Source organism: Lagopus leucura, unplaced genomic scaffold (assembly GCF_019238085.1).
Source record: "Lagopus leucura isolate 7727_CA_CO unplaced genomic scaffold, USGS_WTPT01 Super-Scaffold_100157, whole genome shotgun sequence".
Taxonomy (NCBI): Eukaryota; Metazoa; Chordata; class Aves; order Galliformes; family Phasianidae; genus Lagopus; species Lagopus leucura.
The window spans coordinates 38,097,326-38,121,876 of NW_024962334.1; the positions used below are offsets into that span (position 1 = coordinate 38,097,326).

The 24,551-nt window shown below is 40.5% G+C and overlaps 1 protein-coding gene across 1 annotated transcript in view; it reads left to right on the forward strand.

The window, feature by feature from the left end:
• The first annotated feature begins 79 nt into the window (after positions 1–79).
• CCNY (cyclin Y) overlaps positions 80–24,551 on the forward strand; it is a 112,889-nt gene continuing 88,417 nt past the window's right edge. Inside the window, exon 1 of the mRNA XM_042888873.1 lies at positions 80–272. Coding sequence (XP_042744807.1) covers positions 119–272 — 154 coding nt within the window. The 5' untranslated portion in view covers positions 80–118. The remainder of the gene's footprint in view (positions 273–24,551) is intronic.

Here is a 24,551-nt window from a genome sequence, read left to right on the forward strand (position 1 = left end):
GCCGCCGCCGCCGCCTCTCCCCCTCGTCCGCTCCGCTGCCCATGGCCGCCCGCCGGCCCCGCTGAGCGGCCGCCCCTCGCTTCCTCCCCGCCGGGCCGGGCCGGGCCGGGCCGAGAAGATGGGGAACACCACCTCCTGCTGCGTCTCGTCCAGCCCCAAGCTGCGCCGGAATGCCCACTCCCGGCTGGAGTCCTACCGCCCCGAGGCCGACCTGAGCCGGGAGGACACCGGCTGCAACCTGCAGCACATCAGCGACCGGGAGAACATCGACGGTGAGGGCAGGCGGCAGCTCCCACCCTCTCCCCCTCTTTGCCTCTCCCTCCCTGCGGTGGGCGCCCCTTCCTTCCCCGGGCGCTACGGGCGGCAGCGCGGCCCCTCCGCATCACCGCGGGGCGCAGCTCTCCCTGCCTGCCCCGGTGTCGTGAGACGGCAGTATTTGTGCTCGTTATTCATGCTCCTTATTCGTTATGCTCGTTATCTTTACACGCTGTAGAGGCCCGGCTGACTCCAACGTCTCGCAGCCGGCTCGGGGCCCAGAGCAGCGCTCCTGGCAGGCAGCTCACGTCACCTGCCGGGCGGTCACCTGCCTGAGCGCCGCAGGGTAGGGGCTGGAAGGACGATCCTGCTCGGAGCGCTGCTCCCGCGGCCTCCTGCCCGCTGCCCGTGCTCCCGCCGTGGGGCACCGCTGCGAGGAGCCGCGGGACTTTCTTTCTCCCTCTTTTCCTCTGCGGTGATGCTCAGAAGCACCGCGTTCCCATTGGTTCAAGGATGACGGAACGTGCTGTTCTTTTGGCTTATCGGAGCTCAGCTTGATATTAAAGATGCAGCTTAATGTATACTTTGATTTAGTTTTTGATTAGCTGAAGTATGTAGCCCTTAAACTTTGCTTCGTGAGAGGTCATTGATGTCAGGGGTTCGTTTCCATGGACTGCCTTGGTGTTCAGCCAGAAGGAGCTCCTGCTGTGCCTCACTTTGCCTTCACATTTTTCTCATAGCTTATGTGGCTGTGATTTTATCACAGTTTTGTGTTAAGTCAGTTCTTGGCACCGGCCAAGTGATGATGGATTCCCTTTCTGGTTGAGATTATTTCTTTTAATTTCTGCACGTTTTTCAGATGTATTTGCTACATGCAGCTGAAAACTGGGAGTGTAATGGAGATCGGAGATGGAAAGAGTACATAATAGTCTGAGGAAGCCAGAGAGATGAAAGAACCAATTGTTGATCCATGAATGATGAATTCTTCCAGCGCAGGGCTGTCCAGCACAGCAGTGTGTGTCTCTGCCTGGTGGCGTGGGGTTCTGCTTTGGTACCACTGGCTCCTGTAGTCAGATCAGTGTGGGTTTGTGCTGTGTTCTTGATGTGGTTTTGTCTTGGTGGGAAGAAGGGCAGAGGGGAAAATAGTAAGTGCGCGTGTGCCTGCTGCAGTGTGCTTTCAAGATGGTAACTTTTTGTGTCTTAGTAATTATGGCAAAATAACAATCTTTATGGGTTGTTTCATTTGTTGGATCAGGGACCATGTCTGCCATCTCTCCTCTTTAAACTGTGGTGTGAAATTTTTTACTGACGGAGTGGTGAGGCCCTGGCACTGCTGCCCACGGGGCTGTGGGTGCCCCATCCCAAGGCCAGGTTGGATGGGGCTCTGGGCAGCCTGAGATGCTGAGTGGAAACCCTGCCCATGACAGTGGGTTGGAATGGGGTGAGCTTTAAGGTCCCTTCTACCCCAAACCATTGTGTGATTCTGCATTTCAATCCTTGAGTTGTATCCTGGTCTAACAAGCTGCCTCTTGTAGTATTTATGTGTTTTGTTTCATTGTTGTGTCTAGGACTGTTGCTTGTGAAATGCCATGTTTTTAGTGGACAAGCCATCCTTAACTATTGACAGGAGTACACAGTTTTGGATTCATTTTTGTACTTTGCTCTTATCTTTGTATGAATAGAGGCACAACATGAACAGTTGCTGAGGAGCCTGCTGGCCGCCAGCTGTCAGTACACACAGGCCACGTAGAGATGCTGTGCTTAGAACGGCTCTTTTGTTGTGGATCTGCTGCCCTTCCTCTGGAAGCGTGGAGATTTTCTCCAGCAAGCCATGGCTTTGGGAGGGGGCTTTTGGGAGCCAAGGGGTGATGCATGCAATGTCTGAGGTAACGTGGCTCATGTTGAGGAAAATTCGTTAAACTTTTGTTTTGTTTTGGGTGGGGGCAAGCTGCTGGAGTAGGACAGCAACTTGTAAATCCTTTAAGTCACCTGTGAGCTGTTTCCAAGTTGTTAAGAGATGGGTGTTTTTCATTGTTGAAAGTCTTGCTTCAGGCTGTGTGTGTGTGTGTGTGTGTGTGTGAGAGAGAGAGAGAGAGAGAGAGAGAGAGAGAGAGAGAGAGAGAGAGGAAAAGAGGGAGGGTGACAGCTCAGAGTGAACACTGGAAATGTTGGTACTGGTGGAATTGGGACTGTTTGGGGTTTGCCAGTGTTACTCTATAAATAAATATTTGTCAAATTTGCCTTGAAGATCGTGCCTTTAGATTGCTCCTCATATGGTTCAACTACATTCCCAATTCAGTAGCAGTTTTTTGAAGAGTGCTGGGAGAAATTCCACGTCCTTAGCAGTAGGTTTTAGCAAGGTCTGATCTCTGTGCCAGTAGTCAGATGTTCTCCATCCTATAATACTTCACAACTGTTGGTGAGGTGATATCTGAAGGAGAAGGGAATGCTGAAAGAGTTTGAATTTCACAAGTGATTTATTCCAGAGAATGATAATGGTGGATTTCTCTCTACTGGAGCTTGAGTAGTTTGATTTTTTTTTTGGTCCTATAAATGTACAAGAAGTTAATTAACTGACTTAAGACTCCACATATGCATAGCTGGCTCTCTCAATATTGTGTACTCACTGGGATGGTTTTTTGTACAGAATACCCGACTTTGACCTTTCTTTTAGTAGACAGTGCAGGTGGAAAATTGTAACAAACAGTTCAGAGGTTACCCTCTCTTGATTACTGTCTCTTTTTGATGATTTATTGCTAAGGGGGAGCTGTGTTATTCTTCAGTGCTTCACATTTAAAAAAGTTGCTTCAAGAAGATTCTGGCAGTAAACTCAACATTCCTAGCTCTGCTCTTTAGCCAACAAGGCATAAGGAGCTGTGGGGAAAGGACAAAGGGGATGTTTTATCACAAGTAGGATGATGTGAAGCGAAGCTGCTGCCTCACAATTCAAGTGTCCAAAAGGCTGCTCTTGACATACAGACGGGATGGAGAGCTCCTAGGCCTCTTGAAGAGAAGTTTGTTAATGGTTAATCCCTTCCACCTAAAAAATACATGATTTTTTTCCTCTTTGTAAACTGCTCATGTTGCTCGGTCATTTGTCATCCTAGCTCAGATAGTGTCATCCTGTGTGACTGTGCACTGCTGATAGCCCTGCTCAGCCCGTCTCATCATGTGCCAGTCATGGTAATTTTTCCTGCATACTGCAGACTCCAAGGACTGGCCTGCTTTTTAAAAGCTCTTTATTTGTTCATATGCATATTTTTCTTTTTTGAAAGTGGTTTATGGGAATCCCTGGAATTAGATTAGTTAGTATTTGCATATCTCTGTTTGCTGAGTTTTAAAAGTAATGAGATTTTAGCAAAATACAGGCGAGTTTTAATGTCCCTCAAGTTTGCTGGAAGGGAATTCCTTCACAGAAGTGACAGTGTGCTTTTCAGCAGGGTGGCTTGCACTCTCCAGAGGTCATATATTGTTATATATGCATGTATGCAAATATAATACTGTGCATTAAAAAATCTCATGCATTAAAAGGTTAGAAGTAGAGCCTGCTGTGGCCTACATCATCAAACGTAGTCCTGTACCACATGCTGGTGGTGATGCATATCTCATAGCTTGCTTTTTTACTTCCACTTTCATCTTCATTTGTTTATCGTGGTGTTCCCAGCTCCTCAAGAAGGGGAACCCATCATGTACAAAGCCTTCATAAAACCTCACGTCCACATTTTGAATCAGTTAACTTACACCCTTTATGAAGTATTTTACTATTAGCTGTAGAAAGTTTCGGATGCACATGTGCTAAGGCTCATAATATCTGAACTTACTCCTAATCAATGTTATCAGTGAACTGCCATCTGATGAAGGCTTACTTTGAAAGTGAGTTACAAAAGGCTATCAGTGTTGGTTGAGCGAACTGAAACCTGAAGTAGAATGGCGTGGCTTAAACTTATATGTCTCTGAAAATGTAAGGACTGCTGTATTTTGAGGTATTTTTTTTCTCCTTAGATTTTGCATGCATTAAGAATAAATCTTCTAAAAAGAAATGGAACAGAACCTCTCCACTCTACAGTTATAACTGTTTTACCTAGTTTTATGTTCTTAGTGAAGGTTTTTTTGCATTGAAGGGTGTATTTACTGCAACTTCAGGCCTTGCTCAAGAGCCAGCCCGTCTGACACCCATGTATGGTGGGCCACTGCTTTCTGAAACTTATAAGATGCTGTTTGCTGAACTCATTAAACAACATAGTGTGAATGTTACTTGCTGTCTGTTCCCTGCAGCATAGTGGGAGGTTGGAAGGCGAAGGGGTACCTGGCACTGTAGTAGCTGTTCATGTCTTGTTGGTCAGCTACAGATCAGTCATAGTCTAAATATCTTCCTCGTGTAATGGCTTTGCAAGAACGAAGTGCATTTTACAGACTGGAAGTATAAGCAATAAATAGCCTTTCTCTGAACTTGCTACATAGAACCGAATTGAATTACTTCAGCTTCTTTAATTTTGCTTTGGACTTGGATAACTGGAGTTTTTAAATACTTGTCCATGTGCATTCTGAATATGGGGTGGTCTTTTTGCTTCATTACGCAGAGTATCTAATGAACGTGCCATAAATCTTTGAAATGTTTGTGAAGAGATTGTAGATGTTAGTTAGCTTAAAATTTAGCCATTTATTATTTAGGCAGAATATGTCTACCAGTATCCTTAGATGTTGCATTCACTGCAGTAATTATCATTTCCTGTGTATCTTCTGTAGCAGTTTTGCCTCATTACAATCCAAATTTAAAAGCAAATGGTCCAGAATAGTTGAAAGGAATGGTTGGGGTATTTTCATATTTTCCCAAGCTAAAAACCTTTTGCAGAAGTTGACCAAAATCCAGAAATGGTTTTATTCAGCTCAGATTGTTGGAACCAAGATTGTAGACTTTGTAGGTCATTGGAACTCCCCCAGCCAGTTGAATGTGAGCATCAGCAGCTCTTGAGCTTTATCTGGAAGAAACAGCTGAAACTCAGAGTGCTTCTTAGCTTGAGCTGGGGAAAGTCTCCTCAGCTGTGCATCTTGGAGGGGAAGAACGTCTGCCCTGGCTCTCTGTAGTGTCATTCTTAATGCAAGAGTCAGCCTTCAACAGCACCTTCACATTTTTCTTCAAAAACGTGCACACACAGCTTTAGGTAAGAAAAGTTGCATTCCAGGCTGTTTGCTTGTTTGTTTCTTAGTCTGCAAAAATGATTCTTGCTCACCTGTGACTGAGATCCCAGAGACGTTGGATTGGAAGTGAAAGCATTTACTTTCAACGGTACAGAAATTAATGTTTATATTCTAATAGCTGCTTTTCTTTATTGCACTGATATTTCATCAAATGTGGGAGCAATAAATTGTTCCTGAGTATAAGCCTGAATGGCTAGAAACTTCTGATAAAGCCATGGTACACCAAATGGCATGAATAGGGTGATACAGGCGTCCTATGCTAATTTGGAGTTTTGGACCAAAATTAGCAAATGATTGGCATGCTTAAGACTGCTTCTGAGATGTATTTTATTCCTGCAGATTAGTATTCAGAGAAGGGATATCTGTTTGTTGCTATGTTGTTATTTGTGTTATGGCATCTTATCAAATTCTTCTTCATTACTGCTTTTGTTCCTGGAAAGAATGCATTATAAGATATTGAAAGAAATAACTGCATGATAAAGAAATTATACTGGATCAGCAAACGTGTTGAAATACAGGCAAGAAAGCGCAGTATGACTACTTCTTAGGGAAAGGATAATTTGGAAGTTACAAGTCTGAGGCTGTGCATGTGATGCGACTGGTGGTTGTTATGCGTCTGTGCTTATAATTTTGTGAATAGTTCCACTTTAAACTTAATTATACTGTAGTTTCTCTGTCTTCTTTTCTGCTCTTCTCAATAAAGGAGGTTGCGTTACTTGAAGATCCAACGTCTGGGGGTTGTAACTGGTACTGAACTTAATGAATGGGACATGCTTCCCTGCTTTGGACGTGGTCAGGAAGCTCTACAAGCACTTAAGACATATCTGAACTGTTTTTTTTTTGAGCTGTGATACTATATAAAATGGTGCAAGTTATTGTAAAGACCTTGAAGTAGGTCTTCCAGCATCTGAAATTAATTAGAGCCGTTGCCTATTGGGCTGATGTTCAGAGTTTTAGATCTCATCTGTTTTTCTAGTTTGAGCAAAGCTGCCTGTATGTTATACCATCATGTTCCGTTTATGTTCAGTGAGCTGTGGTCTCTGCCAGTTGGACAGCCGCACTTCCTCCTTCTCAAAGAATCCTTCTCAAAGTAGCACATGTGACATATAGATCTGAAAAAAAGAGGTGTTATGATCAAGAACATACAGATAATTCTAATGGAAGTTTTAAATTTCTGATTAGCTGGTCATTTTACTTGCTGCAGAAGCACAGCCTCCTGTGTGTCCTACACCTGTTAAGAATCAGGATGTTTGTAGTCTATCTCAATAGCTGTTCTGTTTTCTTTTTATTCTTGAGGACTTAGGAGCAGACTGATTTTCATTTTATTGATTAAATGTATGAACCTATGTAACTGAAACCAAAAGCAGTAAAATTCAGAAGGGTAAATCAGCTATTGCAGAACATTTTATCTGACCATTCAGTGCAATATTTGCTGTATACTCAGGAAGGAAAAAAAAAGCACAAAACAGATCCTATCAGGCAGAATTTTATTTCTAGATTCTATCAGTTTCAACTACAGCTATAGACAGAACCTTAAACTTCCCAGACCCCCGAGCTCATAAATTTTCTTGAGGCTGATCTTCATTTAATTTGAAATCCTTTGCTGTTAATGCCATTAAAATAGGTAATGCAGTTAACCTTTTGACATAATTGTCCAGATACGTGGTTAGAAATTCTAATGTTACTGATTATTAAGTAATAATCAATCGTAGATTTATTTGCATTTGAAATGGATATTTCCTGAGGGATTCTGGAATGAAGGTAACAGAGCTTTCCTCTGATTAGTGTTTTGACATTTCTTCCTATGTCATTCTATGTAGTAGGTGTTAGAGGTAAGTAGTAGTCAGTCAGATGTTAAAATAACCATCGAGATAAATATCCAGCTTAAGGATTGAGATGTTTTGCACGTCTCTGCCGTCAGCTCGGTGCCCACCCTACCTGACTTCTCCCTGTCCCTGTGGCTCTCAGCAGCACTTCATTCTCCACAGTTTTCTTTGTGACTGTTGATACCTGACAGAAATCCACTTGCGTTTTATTCGATCAGTGAATGTGGTAAGAGGATGAATGGTTTGGATATGCAATTGTATTTTAAGCTTTCAAATCACACTGCCTGTGGCTAAATGACTTCTTTCCTTTTAGAATAATTCCTTTGTGGTGGTGTCTGGTGTTCTGCACTGACAATATTCAGTTATCCTCTCTGTGTCAGACATAGAAGGAAACTATTTTTACTGGGCTGTGTGCTTTTTTTTTCCAGCGTTTAGGTAAGAGCAGGATTCCTGTAACTGCAGAGGTTCTGCAGATCCAACCTGTGATAAAAGCAGTGCGCAGTGAGATCTGACTGGTTGTGCTGTGGAGGAAAACAGACCTTGAAAGACAAAGCAAACAAAAAGTCATATAAAATTCCATATATAAGCAGTGATGTAAATTCTACGTCTAGGAACTTGTTTCCCCTTGGCAAAATGTATATTTAAGTGAAAGGGACGTTGCCAAGTTACATTTAACTGGGAATGAATGCTTTGTGAAAAGTAAGCTCACTACCTCAAGTCACATTTCTTAAATAAAAAAAGTTATAGTAAACAGTTATTTTTATAACAAATAGTTGAATCATAGTTTATGTAATCCAAACAGTGGAACATTGTCTTACAACATGAGAACCTGAGCTTAAATTGAACAACTGTTCTACATTTTTGCATATCTGACTGTGTGGGCTGTTTATCTTTTTTTCCCCCTTTACTGTGTGCTTTGAGTTTTGAATGCAAATCTGCAGCTCTATAGCAGTGACTTTACACATGGATGTGGGCAGTAAAGGGAGGAGAGTAGGTTTTTTTGCCTCCTGATTTTGTGTGGGTTACCTTAAAACGGATTCATATGGGTAACGGTTTATTTGTCCCTCTAAGAAAAATAGTGTGCTAATAGCGACTTAGGCACTGTGACTGTTGAAGCGAGGTGTGATGCAAAGCCTGGCAGAAGCCTGTCACAGGAGGCAGGAAGGCTGTGGGCTGGCGGCTGCCCCACGGAGCTGCTGTGTGGCCTGGTCCAGGCAGGCTGTGTGTAGTCAGCTCCACTAACCCTGCAGGCCCAGGGAGCAGTGGGCCGCTCTTTCATAGGGTGCAGGACGACTGTGAGGTAACACAGCACACAGTGTGTCCCTGGGCTGTTGTCAAGCTTCAGGAAGCTCAAGAAGCGAAGCTGGCCATCGTGACTTCTTTGGAAATACCAACTAGGGTTAGGTAGCAACCTATATTAGGGAGCCTGCTTTGTTGCAGTGTTGGACTAGATGGCCTCCACAGGTCCTTTCCAACCCTACAGTTCTTTGACTGTGATCTCGTGATAGTATTCTTTCTTTTTTATCACGTTGCTGATATAATCTGAAACTTTGACCTGAAAAATACTTGGATTCAATCACTACTCTTCTCCATCCCTGTAGCTTCAGTGGGGTTGTCTGATTTTTTCTGTCCTCTTCCCGTCCCATCTTTGTACATCTCTGACAGTCTGCACTGCTTGCCTCCTGCCAGTGCTTCGTGGCCTTTTTTAGCCAAAACACACACAAGTTCCTGCCTCTACTCTCATTACCTTTTATTTGACTCCTGTTTTGCTGTGCTTTTCAAGCTGTGAGAAGTGAGCACAGTGTGTTCCAGAGTTGGGCTTGTGTGATGATTCTATGATGGCAATATGACTTTCAGTGTTGATTTCAGACCCCAGTTTTTAGATTGCCATTTTAACATTTGCTGAGCATTCCTAATTCCTGCATGTTTTATAGCCAGGCAGATAAGGTAGTCATTCTTTCAGCTCAACACAAGTTATCCACATGTAAGTAAGGTGCCTGCATTTCTTCCCTGTGTCTTTGTCTTTAAAGCAGCATTGAGCGTGATCTCATCATAATATATACGTTGTATATAAAAAGTTTTCATCATTACTTTTGGAAATGTGCCCATTGTGATTAATCTGTGTTCTGGTTCTGCAGTTTGGGATTAGAAATACACTGCAGTGCATGAGTTGTAATTCTTAAAATACGCTATGAAGCTGTGTATGTGGGGTTTTTTTTTCCCAAATAGTAGTGGAATCCATATATACTGCTTTTTTCTTTTTTCTTTTTTTTTCTAAATAAGAAGCTGAAAACCGACTTAGTAGTATTAAGATTTGCAATTCACGGAAGAAAAAACTTGATAATTACTATGTCTGTAATTGATACTCTGCCCATGCTTCGTTCTGTCCAGCTGTATGTAAATCTTCTCTAACTACATATTTTTGCACTTCTTTCCTCATGTAAATGAGAAATCTCCTTGGTTTCCATTTGGGGACTCAGAACTGATTGATTTGGTATTGCCTAATTGAAAAGCAGGATGTGTTGCTGCAAAAGGCTTTTCCTTGTATTCAGGGAGTGGGAATATGTGAATTCTGAGCTTGAAGTCGATTTGGTGTGCTTCCCATGCATGGAGATGGCGAGTGGCTACTTCTGACTGGATTGCATGGCAAGCAGGGCAGTGAGACAGGAAGAGCTACAGTGCTGAGTGGCTATGTGCCCAGCTCTGGGTTCAGCCCAGCTCTGTCCTGCAAAGGAACGATTAGCAAAGTTTTCTCCTGCTTGTGGCCCTTGTCTGGCACTCTTCTTCCCTGTGAACTTCCTTGGCCCATGGCTCTACACGTGAAAGAAAGGGAAGGAACTGTGAAGATCATCTAGTCCAGCCCCCTGCTAAAACAGTTTCCCTGGGTCAGAAAGGCTTTCCAGCTGTGTTACCTACATTCTCTCTTGTTTTTTATATTTTGCTATTTATAGAAATTTCCTGAAACGATCACGAATGTTTCTTGTGTTCTACTTGTGGGCCGTGCCATCATCTCCAACAAGCGGCTCCTGCAGCCTAACCATGCTGTGCCACTCAAACCTGTAGGGGTACAGGAGATGTCATGTGTGAAGTCAGCACATTGCTGAATGCTGCTGTAGCTGTATAAACTGACATGTCTTATTCATGCAACAAAAATGAATGGAAACAGATCTTGAGAGACGCTGCTGACCTCCTTGATTACCTCCACTGCCAGTTATTACATGGGGATTTAAATTCTGGGGTTTTTTTAGGCAAAATAGTTTTGATGCATGTAAACCAGACATAAGTTGCTAGAGATAACTTATCAAATAAGAACATGTGTGTGTGTGTGTGTGTTTTCCTATGTAAACTCCTTGGCAGGGGTGAAGCTATGTGTCACCAATACTGTGAAGCTTCAGCAGGGCATGTAAACTGTTTACTGGAAGAGTATTCCTTATGTCCTTAGATCCTTAATGATATTAGAACACCTGAGCTTGTTCTTATCATTCATTTAAGCTCTTTGATAAGTTCTTTGCTAACCAGGGAATTGTGAGAACAATGCTTGTTACAATAATTGAGAACATAGAGCTTGTTCCTGCAAGATGCTTAGCATTTCAGTTGTCTGTTCACAAAGCACTTGCTGAGAGAGAGACGATATTGCATCTGATTTATAAATAGCCCTATTAACTTCCTCCCGCTTGCTGCAGTTTTCTTGCCTCAAGTAACTCAGGTACTTTTTTATGCTATCTGGTGGAAAATAATAGGAGATGTGTACGTATGCTGACGTCTTCTAGAGAGCTGGTAACATCTAGCTGTAATCTGACGAATTCTTTGACCCAGGAGCCTGTTTGGTCTCTGGAGAGATCTCTACAGCATTCTTCAAGTAAGAGTCTGACAATATTTGCTTACAGCTTGAGAGGAACGTCAGACTTGGTTCAGGAAAGCAGTTTTGTGTCATGGCTAAACAGCGTAACCTCTGCTTATCTTACTGTCTGGATCTGCCTTCTTTGTTCACCTACTGTATTTTCATTGGCTCCTTCTCTTCTCTTTTGTCTTTGTTTACCCTTCCCGGCAGGGATTATTGTTTTGCAAGAAGTAAGCTTTCTTATCCCAGCAGGTGAAGTTGTTATTCAAGTCTGGGTCACGATAACTCTTTTTTCTCACAACATTAAAAAAACCTTGTGTTTAAGTGTATTTTATTAATAGATCTGAAAACAGATGGGAGGGATAAGTCACCTTTTCTTTATGGTAATATACAGACCTTAGCATCAGACACATACCTATGTATCTTACATATCTAACACACTGTAGTTGGTTAATTATTTCAATCAGCTTCATTCCTTGGATTAAAAGAAATCATTATCATCTCTGCTGTGGTATATGTGGAGTATTGACCTATTGAGCAATGGAGAATCAGGAATGAAGATTGTTGTGATGAACAGCATTCTCTATGTATTCATGCTCATGATTATTAATATGTTAATAGTGGGTGACTTCTTCTGTTTTCAAGCTCAGGCATCAGTAAAGAGATGTCTTCAGCTCTCTGTTTACAGAAAGATGGAATTAAACAAAAAGGATTAATGAGATTTAGAAAGAAAGCTGAAGGAGATTTGGATGTTAAATAAACTGGCAAATACTGTATCTGAATCTTGGGAGCAGGATTTATTTTTAAGCTAATATATGTCCTTTTTCCCTTAATGGAAATTCTTTTCTTTCCCAGTGATAAAAGACTTTTATTTTTAGAGGCAGTTTCTTGATGCTGCAAGCTAGCATTACAAGTAAATCTGTGAAGCAAAGCAATCTCCATGTCAACAAGTAATATTTGTAAGAGGATTAAAAGCCCTTGAAACACATTTGAAGATGTATGGTGAGTGGGTAGGGAAATACTGCTTTATTTGTTGGTCCTACAGACTGTAGGAGAAATTTCAGCGTCCCTTAAGGTTTTTTTTGCTCAAATACCTTTCTCTCAGCTCTAAAACTCACTTAGAGTCCAACGCTCACCTGTTGCAAGTGAGTGTAAATGAACTCAGTGGAACTACATTTAAGAAAATCTTTCTGTTTTCCAAAGTGATGGATGGAAGCATCTCTTGATGTCAAATCTGAGTGCTGCCTCAGTCTTCAGAACTGTAAGAAGAGACATGGAGATTTTTGGCCAATTTACACCTGGTAAGGAGATAATTTAGTTCTTGTAGTAAAATAACTGCTGTAAGATTTATGGAATAGATTTTTGTATAAAATTTGTGTTGTATATAAAAATCCCACAACAAAATCCTCTCTGTAAAGGAAATCAGATTCTATATGAATGTAAAAATCATTAGGGCATAGAGGCTCCTGCCTGGAATGTGTAACAAACACAGCTGTTATCTACATAAGTCTTACTTTGCTAATTTCTTTGTACCTCTGTGTGGATGTGTGTATATAATGGTAGCAGTCAGTAACTAGGCATCTTTCTGGTTTCTGATCCTTACTCCATTTTTTCACTTCCACCACTCCTGGTGTTTTCAGCTGTTTTCAGCTGTTCTTTTCTTCTGTTCTTGTATGTAAGGTGTGAAGGACACACGCTGAGGGATGCCTGATAAGCCTTGCAAGGTGTGTCCTTGTTTGAGTGGCTGGTGGGGATGAATGTAAGACAAGATCAGGAACTTTACTATTCTGCTGAACACAAAACTAGCATTAAACCATCTGTTTGACTTTCTTCTATTTTTTGGGGGGATGTTCAGCCATCTTCTTTTATAGTTGCTTTGAAAGTAGTTACGACCTTGAGCTGTGGAAATCCTTTCTCATCTTTTCAGTCCTCTGTGTGTTTTATCAAAGGGTGGAGTTTTTAATTCTCAAATATTTTCTCTGTAAACGTATATTTAGAAGGTAGCTTATCAGCTGCTCTTCTCTCCCTTTCTGCTTGCAGACTAGGGGGCTGCCTACATTCTTTTCTGTGGAGCATTGGCTGCACTTGCTTGCATTGTAGTATGCAAAAATATTCCCTATGTAAGAATGGCTTGCAGAAAGGCAAACCATTTGATTATTCTTGTAAGATTAAAAAAATGTGCAAAATTAGCCTTTACTGAATTGTACCTTCTTCCTGAAAGTGCATTACCTACTTGTTCGAAAGTGCTGTATCAGACTGTATCAGAGAATTCCTACAGTCTGAATCCTGTATTTGGTCAAGCCAGATGGCTGATGGCAGTAGCTGCTCCAGGAAAAAAAAAAAAAAAAGCTTGTTTATAAACCTCTATGTTAAACTTGTCTTCTTGTCTTGCTTCTGATACTAGGAAGTAAGTTTGTCAATAGAACTGTTTTTGAGTGTGCTCCTATGTTCCTATATTTCCCAGGCAGAAGGGCAGAAGTCCTACAGAAATATACAGCTTTGGAAGCAGCAGGCATACTTAGATATTTGATACCTTAATGTTGTAGGGCACAGGCTATGCTTAAGACTTAAAAGGACACCATGAGAAGTTTTTGTCAAGTAGAATGTTGAAAAATGCGTATTATTTATTGTTTGCTCAGTGTTTTCTTTAAGTAAAAAAAAAAAATCCTAGTTCTGAAAGACAGTCCTCATGCACCAAGAAGTTTCAGGGGGACACACAAATCAAGTTACAGTTTCTGTGTGAAATGTGATTTTAATGCTTATACAGTCAAATTGCATGCCTTTACAGACAGGGATTTGCTTTTGGCCTTAAAGAAAAGAGCATGGGGTCTACTTTTCCAGAGCCAGCTATGGAAATGGCATAGGCTTTCTGAAAAACGTAATTAGTTAACTTCAGTCCTTCAAACCTTGCCTCATAATTGGGAGGGAGATACAGGTTCAAGCTTACGGTCTCTGTAGGTTGGTGTTTTTGTGTGTGTGTGTTTTTTTTTTTTTTTTTTTTTTGCATAAAGTGCTGCAGGATGAATTGAGTTCTACATGGCACATAAATGCTGTTTGATGGGAGTGCAGGAATGCAGTAAGTGCTTTAAGTCCTACCTTAGTGAAGTGGGATTCCTCAGCTACAGGAGTGTGCAAAGCAGAAAAGAAAACGGAAATGTGAATTTCTGTTAACAGATACGGTTCTGTTGCTGCATTTATTGGAGAGCATTGCTTGCACACTGAAAAGAACAGTGCTTTTCTATGGGGGAATGCCTGCTGCAGGACAAAAGGAAGTATTTTCTTCTAGAAAACGTATTTTGCATTTAATTATTTGGACAGCTTTAGTAATTACCAAAATTACGTGCTCAGAAGTAATGGAAATTCAGAGTAGAAACTGAAGTTGAGGTGAGGATTAGGCATGGGATTAAAGTAGATGTGCATATCAAATGTGATGGTGCCTTGAAGTAGTATGTTGGGGGAAGGTGGAACTCTCCCCTTCCCATCTCCCCACCGTGATTACTTACATGGTGGATATTCAGTGAGTAAAAAGTATGGCAGTCTGAGACCACAGCCAAGTGTTTGTACATGGGTGGCATTAATGTTTCAGTTCCATTTCATTTCAAATGAACAGAAGAACCTTTTTCAAAGAGAGCGTTTCAAGGAAGATTAGCGTTTAAAATATTTGGTCCAGCATAGTCAACAGGTGACATTCTTAAAGCATATTTTTTGCATATTTTAGCTAAAGACTGTAGTGCTGGTCAAGGAAATGCTTTTACTCTCTCCTCTTATGCCAATAATATTGAGTTAGTTTAAGAAAAGATGTAATTTCTGTTAATGTCTGTTTGCATACCTTGATTAGAAGTCTAATGAGGAGTGTGTGTAGGAGCATAACACTTACAAAATGTTGCCTTAGCATTATTTTTGAAGCTACCTCTTATCCAGATTAAATTCTGAGATTTGTAATATTCTCTATTTTTAGTAAAACTTATAACATAGTTTTAAAGACTTCCTTTGTCATTCCTGAAACTGCAGCAAGAGCTCTGTGTTGCTTAATGCTTCTTGACAAAGTCTGGATATGAAATTCAATAGACACTAAGTGTTATAATTGTTATTCTCTCATCTCTCCCATACAATGGCCACTGCTTACTTCTGGCCGCTTCCTGTGACCTCTGTGAGATCTTGAATGTTCCTTTCTCCTCATTTCCTGGTAGTAAAAGTTTTATACACACATGATAAACAATGCTATGCAGATTCTTACGTCTGCAGTTGGTGGAAAACAGCCAATAAGTAACAGTACCTCCAGTGTGAGTGTATGGTGCGGCACACGGAATGCCTGCTGTTCTCTCTGGTGTGCTCAACAGCAGCAGCTCTGTTGGGCAGCGTATAACACATGGTGTGTATCTGCTCAGAGGTGACTGTACTTAATTACTGGTGAACAGTCAGAGTCCACTAACAGCTTTAATCTTGCTGTTTTTTTAACTGGCATTGCTCAGTGACCGGCACTGAGACTTTATCCAGGCAGATGGAGCGAGTCCTTTTGGTGTTTACCATTTCTGTTCTTTCTTCTGTTTGAACTTTGTTATTAAGGAATGGAAGAATGTTGCTCTAATGAAAGAAAAAGAACTGCAAACAAATGTTAATTTTGTTAATTCTGATTTGTGTTTATTCTTTTAAAACTATCTGCTAACCAAGATATGTAGCCATTTTCTCTATGAAGCTGCTCTTCTGTCATTTAATAGAATTAAATTAGACTTCAGCCTATTTCAGTTGCAACTCCAGTTGTATTTGTGTTGCCACTAGGATACTCTTCATACATTCATTACTAGTTTTTATGCTTAGAAGGAGATTTTCTATTTTTCATAAGCTCTGCTTATTTTCTGTTTTGGTTGGGCTTCCTTACCTCTTACTGATTGCTGCACAGCAATCCCTGTAGGCTGTTGAAAAATCGTCTGCTTTCTGTATGATTATCTGTGTTTTCTCCTTCCTCTGAATAGTTAAATATTCTCATTTTGAAATGAATAAATTTTCAGAAGCTTCTTAATAAAATGGATACCCTGCTAATATACTTCCAACATTTTCCATTTCAAGTGTTTCTTTAGAGCCCTCTTGGCTATTTTCTGCTCTTCTTTCCTCTGTTGCTATGTGAAAAATTTCTTTCTGTCCAGAGTAAATTCACTGTTTGCTGATAACATCAAGATGCTCTATAGCATGCTCTTTCTTATATTTTGTTAATCTGAGTAATCCCAGTAACAGTGCCAGTCCTTTCCTATGCCTATTTACGTATATGTGTTGCTAATTTAGGGTTTTATGCTAATGTTACAATCGTATTATCAGATTAAGATCTTTCTCTGCATGGTTTTAATAAGCATGGCTTGAGGCTTCTGCTTGTTTATACACAGCAGAATGTTGTATTGAGAGCTGTAGGATCCAAGAAAAGCAGAGCGAAGTGGTACAAAAAAAACCAAAACTCAGGGAGATTATGAACAAATCGAGTGTAGCTTCTTCTCTCCTTCTTTCTCTCCCTTGCAGTGTTACAGGTGGCTTGTTAGATGTTTTAGTTAAGGTAGGTTAATATTTACAAAGCGAACCCATTACCTTGAAGTGCAAGTGTGCTAGAAAATGAGATGAACAGTGTTTGTGTTACATTGAGAAACTGATCCGAGCTAACAAATACGTATGTTTTTAAAATTATAATTGTTTATTAAAGTTTGTCACTACGTTTGACTAGTGATGTAAATTAACTGTTTTACAATAGGGAATCTCAGTTTTCATAAGATGAGTAATCGGAGATAAAAATTATTTGCAGCAGTTCCATTATATCACCAATTTTGAATGGGGAATTGTCCCTGCGCAGTTAGGAGAGGCCGGGTGCTTTTGCCATTTATAGCTGGTCTTAAATCAGAATAAAGGGAGCCACCTTTTTTCAAACAGTGTTCTAATATTTTTTTTTTCTGTTGTGCTTTGTGCTTGACAAAGTGGGCATCCACAAAGAGGAGTCAAAATTTCCCTTTAAGGAATACAGAGCAATATATTGGTGAGAGCAACACAAGCCTGCATTATTTTCTTAAGCTGGCCTCAGCCCTTTGCTTGTTGCTGTAATGTAGAGATTGTCCTTTCCTTGCAGAACTGCAGTCAGAATGGAGGTGCCAGAGTGCTGAGAACAGAGAAGTTTCAGGGTTAACCCTGGTCACTGTTGTACATCAATCCCTTTGGAGAAGCGTTGGGTGTTTTAGCTAGCTCTAATCTTTGCTTCTGTTCTGTAGGAACTTAACCTTTGAGTAATGAAATTATTTAACACGTTATTTTTTTTAGAAAGGTAATTTATTTACAGAATTTTGAAGATTTTCTGATTACCAAAAGTCCCAAATTCTGATGCTATTTCCAGATAAACTGGTGACACCTTGTCCTCACTTTTATCTCAACAATGCAATCCCTTTTAAGGGCTTGGGTTTTCCTGTTTAATCTGCAGGCTCACATCACATTGTCTCCTTTCAAAGCTACTTATGTGTGTACTAAAGTTAGTCGCTGATATCATTTGAGGCTGCAGCAGTCTGGAGGCTGATAGAGTTTTATCTCTGTCTGCTGTTAATGGGCTGATGGTAGGCAAAATTTTGGGTATAATCATTTTATTTTTGTATTCTAAAAATATTGTGCCAGCCAGTGGTTTTCTATGGAACCAACACAAAAAACCTGTAACCAATACGAAACTCTAATGTTTCTCGTGCAGTTGATATGAGGCTAGACTTCAGAAATATGTGAAATTTCTATGCTGTATAATAAGAGGCCAGTGACACTGTGGACACAGAATCTGCCACTCCATGGAGAGTTCCCAGCACTGAAGTTTGTAGAAGTAAGGCAATTTTCCAGCCTCCATGTGTATGTTGGTCTTGTTTCTTGGAGTTATAAAAGTTTTTCAGCCCCTAGAAATATCAGTGATCAAAGTGGGCCTTTAGATCTTGGCAATGTAGAAATGGAACTTTGGCATGGACTGAGAGGAATTGGGTAGGCTTTTGTTACTTGGCAGCAGGACTCCCTTATGTATATCTGTGAAGTCACAGTGTTGCGACAGGTTAAAAAACAGATGGTTTGACTCCTTCTTTACCACTATGAATATTGAAGTATTGCTTCTTCACTTTTGGAAATCAGTTGGGAGTAGACTTGAAATGGGTTTGCCTTTAGAGTTCACTGTGTCTGACTGAGTCTTTATCAGAAGGAATCTATATGGGTTCTAAAGTTCACATAAAACAGAAATAAACCATATACCTGTCGTTATCTTTTTGGGGAGGTGACTGGATAATTAGTAAAGGGTGAGCTCTGTGTTGTAAAGCAAGACTCTTGCCTAACAGTGTGAATAAACAATTTCTGGCATGCATTTAGCTCTCAGATAAAGAGGAATTGAATTTCTTGCACAAGACAAGTGTAGCGTTTTGTCTTCCCTGACAGTAATGAATTTAATGGTGCTTTTTAAAATCTTCCTAAAACTTTTGTTCTTCAGGTTAGAGGACTTTATTTTGTTGTTGTGGGCTGTTTTGATTTGTTTTTTTTTTTTTTTTCTTTTTATTTATTTGGTTATTGGTTTCTATAGATCAGGACTGCATAACTCACCTCTGCCAGGTTCTGTCAGGCCTGATGGGACAGTGCATGTCTGCCTGTGGTTTACCTCTGGCTCCCCTTATCTAAGTACCTGGCAAAGTCCCTGCAGGTTTTCAGCCTGTATGAATATGTAGTTGTGAAGGCCACATGATATGCAGGAATTGTGTGCCCCGAGTTCCTCAGATGTGGTGTTTCTGCACACAGGAATGTTGTGCTGCACCTCTGTGGAGAAATACTGGTTGTAGTTTGTGTACACAGCGATTTGGAACTGAGATGTGGTTCCATGCCTGATGCCTGTAGTCAAATTACATTGCTCTGATATACGTATTTACTCATTTAGTTGTGCTCAGAATAAAACACAGCATTCTCTGAACTGATTGGGTTCATGGGAATGTTCTCTTTTTTTCCTGTTTGAAAAGTCATTGAAGTAAAAAAAATAAAAAATAAAAAAATAAAAAAATAAATCAGTGAAAAGCCTGCCCCTATTCTGTTGCCATTGCACTGAAATGTAACTGATGCCCTAGGAGTACCTTTGAATTGTGATTTTGAATCACATTTACATTGCCGTCTTTTAGCTGAAGTTTCTGTCACCAAGTCACTCTATGTTCTGAAGACAGGAGTGCTGCATAATTGGAGGGCAGGAGTTACCACTGGAGATCTCTGCAAAAGTTTATTGTCTAATGTTACCATGAATATTTTGATTTATAAGAATGAGCAATTTGAAGCTAGGATCCATTTCCCATGTCTAGTAAAGCTGGGAGGAAAGTGACCCAATTCAAGCCTCTTTATGGGTGTTGAATTTCTACCAGTTTATACAAGTGGGGAAGAACTAGATAAAAAATATTTTCTGGTTGTGTAAATGCTTATTTTCTTTCTGTAAGAAGTTTAATACAAAAAGGCTTTTGATAAGTATCTCTCTTCTGTCTGCTGATCCCCAGAAAACCCCTCTCCCAAATTTTGTGCATTTTAGCTTTATTTTCAATATCATATTTTGTAAAAAAAAGTGTTCATTATAATACTGCAGGGACAGTGCCATTAAATTTTAACTTCCTGGTCATGCTTCCCTTGGCTGAATCGTTGTGACAAGAGAGAAGAACTTCATGTTTGTACCTGGCTGATCAAGCATGCCTAACCAAAGTGGGCTTATAGCTTGAGCAAGCCCTCTTCTAATCTTCTTATTTAGGTATGTACTGAATACTAATGCAAACCTTGGAGACTTGTTAGAGGCGAACTTTTGGTAACAGGTGCCCAGGGCCATACACTTGGGATATATTGCCTCATTATAAGTGGAAAGTAGGTGGAAAGGCATTTGCCAAAAGGAGGTGTTTGCAGTTTTCCTGCTGTAGTGTGTTCAAGCGTGCAACCATTTTGCATGCACCCGTCCGTGTGTTTGCTCTTCCCTGTGCTGAAGTTTGTCTTTTCAAGTGAAATGAAGCCAAGTATTGATCAGACTCTGGCTATCTTACATTTACAAGTTTCAGTTTGTCATATATTTACAGTATTTCAGTTTGTCCTTCCTCTGTTTTTTGTATACCATTTCAGCACTAGATCATGTTGAAGGAAATAAAAATAAAACTTTTTGTGTGTGTTTATTTGTAAGATTGCAGCTTGGATTTCTGTGTCTGAAGTGCCCATCCCTCCTTGCCTTTCTCTTCTGTCCTTTGGTTCTGTGGTTACACTCATTGCTAGCAATGAATTAACAGCTTTTTCCTCTTATCAGGATAAGGCAGCAAACAGCTGATGACCTGACAAGGCATACAGGTGGAAGTCAAAACTTTCCATGCACTGATTTTATTTTGTTCTTTAATGACTATTGCTCTTTCAGCTTGAGTTGACAGAAATTAGTAGATCAGATTACAATCCTACAGCCAGAGCCATGTGCTAATGGGGTAATTCTTGTGGTGAAAGCAGCACTGCAGCAGTAGAGGTGCAGGACGTGAGTGGAGGACTGTGGATGGGGAGAGATGAGGAGGACTGGTCCTGTGGGAAGACAATAAACGTAGGGAGGATGCTGCTATGCAGCTGTTAAGTCTGTGCCAGAGGTTGCTGGAGGAGGGCCAGAATTCCCAGGTGGCTTTTGGTGAAATGAATGATCACTAATCAGGGGCTGTGCTGGGAAAGAGACCTGGGTTGAAAAGACAAGGAAAGCACGCTGGTCATTAACACTTCGTTATCTGGTTGGCTTCTTTTGTCTGTATCCCTGCAGTACACACAGTAGGAAGCAGTGCCTGTTATGTGATATTTTTTTGATATTTTTTTTTTCCATCTTGTCCTCTAAATGTGCAGCAAGGTTTTTTCGAGATGCTGAGCAGAAGTAAAATAGCCAGCTACAGCTGTGAGTAGCAGGAGGACCGTAATGGGCAGCTGGCTTTCCTCATCTCTAGTTTTTGTTGTGTCCATGGAGACTCCTGAACCTGGAATTTTTATGTTGATAGATTTTAGTATGAAATAAAGGAGATAGGAGGGAGGATAAGGACCTCTGGATCTCCTAGCTGATCTTATCACCAGGCTGCCACAGACTTTTAATAGTCAGGAGAGCTTTTGCTTTAAATTTGCATCTCCCAGAGGGCTGGCTGTCCCAGTGAGGACCTTCCTGGCCCAACCTACCACAGCACCAGTGGATGTGTTTGGGCACGTTCTTCTGTGCAAAAATAGGAAGGCAGAAAAGTAAACCAAGGTGGCTTGTCACGCTTTGGCTTACAGTTTTTGCTGCTGTTGTTATTCTGTAGTGAAAGTGGAGGAGAAAAGCTCATAGTATTTTACACCACGGTGCATATTTGAGTGTGGCTGTGATGAAGGAAAAGATCAGTCAGGCACTCACACTGCACTGGAGCGCCTGCAGAACAATTTCAGGGTGAGTCTGTAAGCTGCACATGTATCAGAGTTTCTGTTACAGTTCCTTGATGATTTTCAGATTACTGTTATGGTGTACCTCGCTTTCAGTCTGCTTCATTTCCTGTGTAAAGCTGAAGTTTCTGAAAGAGCCTTGTACTTGAAGCACCTGTTGGTTCCCAGTGAGTAGTTAGGGCTTCTCTGAACAAGAGATATAAAGAAAGGTTTAGTGGGCTGACGTTTGACAGTTTACTAATGCCAACTGCAGGATTAACAGCTTAGTTCTGAACTGACTTTCTATAAACACATAAACACAACCAGATTTTGGGGCATTTCTTTGCCTTTGTATAACTTGATTATATTTACAGGCATTTCTCAAGCAGGCCTACAATTTGATTTAGACTCCTACAGTGTTTTTACTAAACTTTGCTGGAAAGTATGAAGTCAGTTTCTTAAGAAAATGCATTTCTCCTGTTTCCAGCTTACATTTACAAGATGATGTGGAAAGAGTGCTGCTCAAAAATGTTATGGCCTTTCAGTAGCAATTAGAATCATAACTTCTTACAGGTAGAGTCTTTTGTAGTGTTGGCTCTGTTCATTCTTTTTTTAATCAGTCTTCATCAAAACCGATTAAACTCAAATTGTAAATGGATAATTAAAAAGCAGGAAAGCTTGCTTTCCTATGATGGATATTCTTCAAAAACAAAGCATGAGAATAATGAGTTCAGGTCTCTGTAACATCTTTTTCTTTTCAAACAGCAATTATGTCCTTGGCTTATGTCTAATTCTTGTGTGGAAAAAGATGTTTCCTGTAAATCCCTATACGTGAGAGCATCCCTGCCCCATCTTGAGTGGGAAATCTGAACAAACTTGGCTGCAACCAGGCAAAAATCTGGCTTTTGTTGTGTTATCTGAGTTTGAATGAGAACAGTTGAGAAAAAAATTCTATTAAGTACAGTCACAGAGATAATTGCAAGTAGTCATAGTCATTACAATCGTTTTCCTTTTAACAGAGGCTTTGGTGTTTACTTTTAATGCCTGCTGCTTCTGAAACAGCATTCGTTATGAAACTAGATAATAAATATTATCAAGTCAATGAAATTATTTTTCTGTAGTCCCTAAGGCGATGTACGTTCTCTACAAGTCTCAGTTGTGCTGTAACATTGTCAGAGCTTTGTTGCTGTTGTTTTTCTCACATCTTGTTCAGAGAGATGCAGTGTTCTTCTCCCGTGGCCCACCAGGAGGTCGGCTGCCTCACGTAAAATTAAACGGCTTTTAGTGGTGTGCTGAAAAAAAAAACCACTGTGCTTACTCTATTTCAGGCTTCACAGCTGAATCTCAGAAGTGAAATAGCGTTCAACCCACGCAGCTCATACCATATGAATCAATGATATTCAGTGATATTGGGCTTTTTGATTACTGACTTAATCCAGAGCAGCTAGGTCCAATGTTCCTTACATTCCAGTGGCTGACCGCTGTGTTCCTATGCTCATTGTTGCAAAGTAAGCATCAGCATCCTTACTGATCACAGATAGTTCTTCTCTCTACAAGTTGTGTTCCTAACATCTACTTTTGTATCCATAAAATTTGAGGCTAGTAGCTCATAAGGTGGGTTGCAAAGCTGCAGTTTGGTGAGGTCTTTCTTTTTACTCCTCAAAGTAGCAAATACAACCTGCATGCAATGTTAATATCCTACCAAAAAAAAAAAACAAAACAAAACAAAACAAAAAAACCACAGAAAACCCACTTAGGTTTTAAAATCTCCCATAAATTACCATGGATTAATTCAAGGTTGTGGGTTGGTTTGTGGTTTTTTTCCTTTGCTGTTGTTTTTTTGTTTGTTTTTAAGTTTTCATTCTCTTCCTGTTTTCATTCCTTCTTTTTCCACAAGTTTCTGTTGTCAGATGCTGTATCTGTTTGCAGTGTCACTTTTGCTTGTGTGTGAGAGGAGATTCTTTGGAAACTTGACCTATAAATTGAGATCCATGCTTTTAAGCGTGAGTGCTTGAAGCTAATCTTTTAAGTAAAAGAAGGCCAGTTATTAAAGGTTTAACTATATTAAATATATTATTATACTGTTGTGTATGAGCAGCATGCTTTGATGTAGGATGCCAGTCATAGGAAAGTATTTGGCTTTGAAACAGCTCTTCATGCTTTAATGATAATGAAAGGCAAATATTTTTTGTTCTCATTTTTTTAAATGTATGAATACTATGAAGGCTGTGCTTTTACATCATCGAAAGCTCTATCTCATATGAGGTTTTGATTTGCCTTACTTATAGCTAGATTTGATAATGAACCTTTTGGTTGGTTGGTAGGATCTATTTAAATACGAATGTGCAGCTGGAGCCAGGAGTGCAAACTTCCTTTGTATAGAGATTGGAAGGTGAAGTCAGGGAAGCACAGAGCTGCTTCTGCTGAGCAGGACCGGGACGTCACCTTCTCTTCTCAGTGTGCTGTTTCTTTATGCCAGGTGGCTGCTAAAGGAATTGGTAAGTGGTCTGCCTCTAGAATTGCAACATAAATAACTCCATTAAGACAAAAGGAAGAATAGAATTACAGCATCTTCCGTCCATTCATGGTGACATAATTTGGCTGTTACAGTTCACTCTCAATGAACAGTCAGCCAGAAAATTTCCGTGATGCCCTCTGAAGCCTGGGAATTTTTCCTCCTGTCCTTTCTCATGACAGATTAATGGCAGTGGGCTTTCCAAGAGCTGTGAAACAGATGTCAAAACGCAGCTAAGAGCAGTGACAAACGCTGCCTTCTGTGTTCTTGTTATCGTTGGATCTCACATGGTTTCAAACCAGGATGAAAGAAACTATGTCAATACAGCAATTCTTCCTGCTTGTGGTGGGTACTTAGCATGAATGTTGGCTTCGTAATGTTTTTGGTATGTTCAGAGAAGTCTGCAAGAGCAACAGCATGAAGCTGTTACGGATGTGTGGCTGCAGAGCACTGGGAGTCTTGTGCCTCACAGTCATTAAAGTCCATGATAGAGTATTAGAGATCAAATGTCACCCGT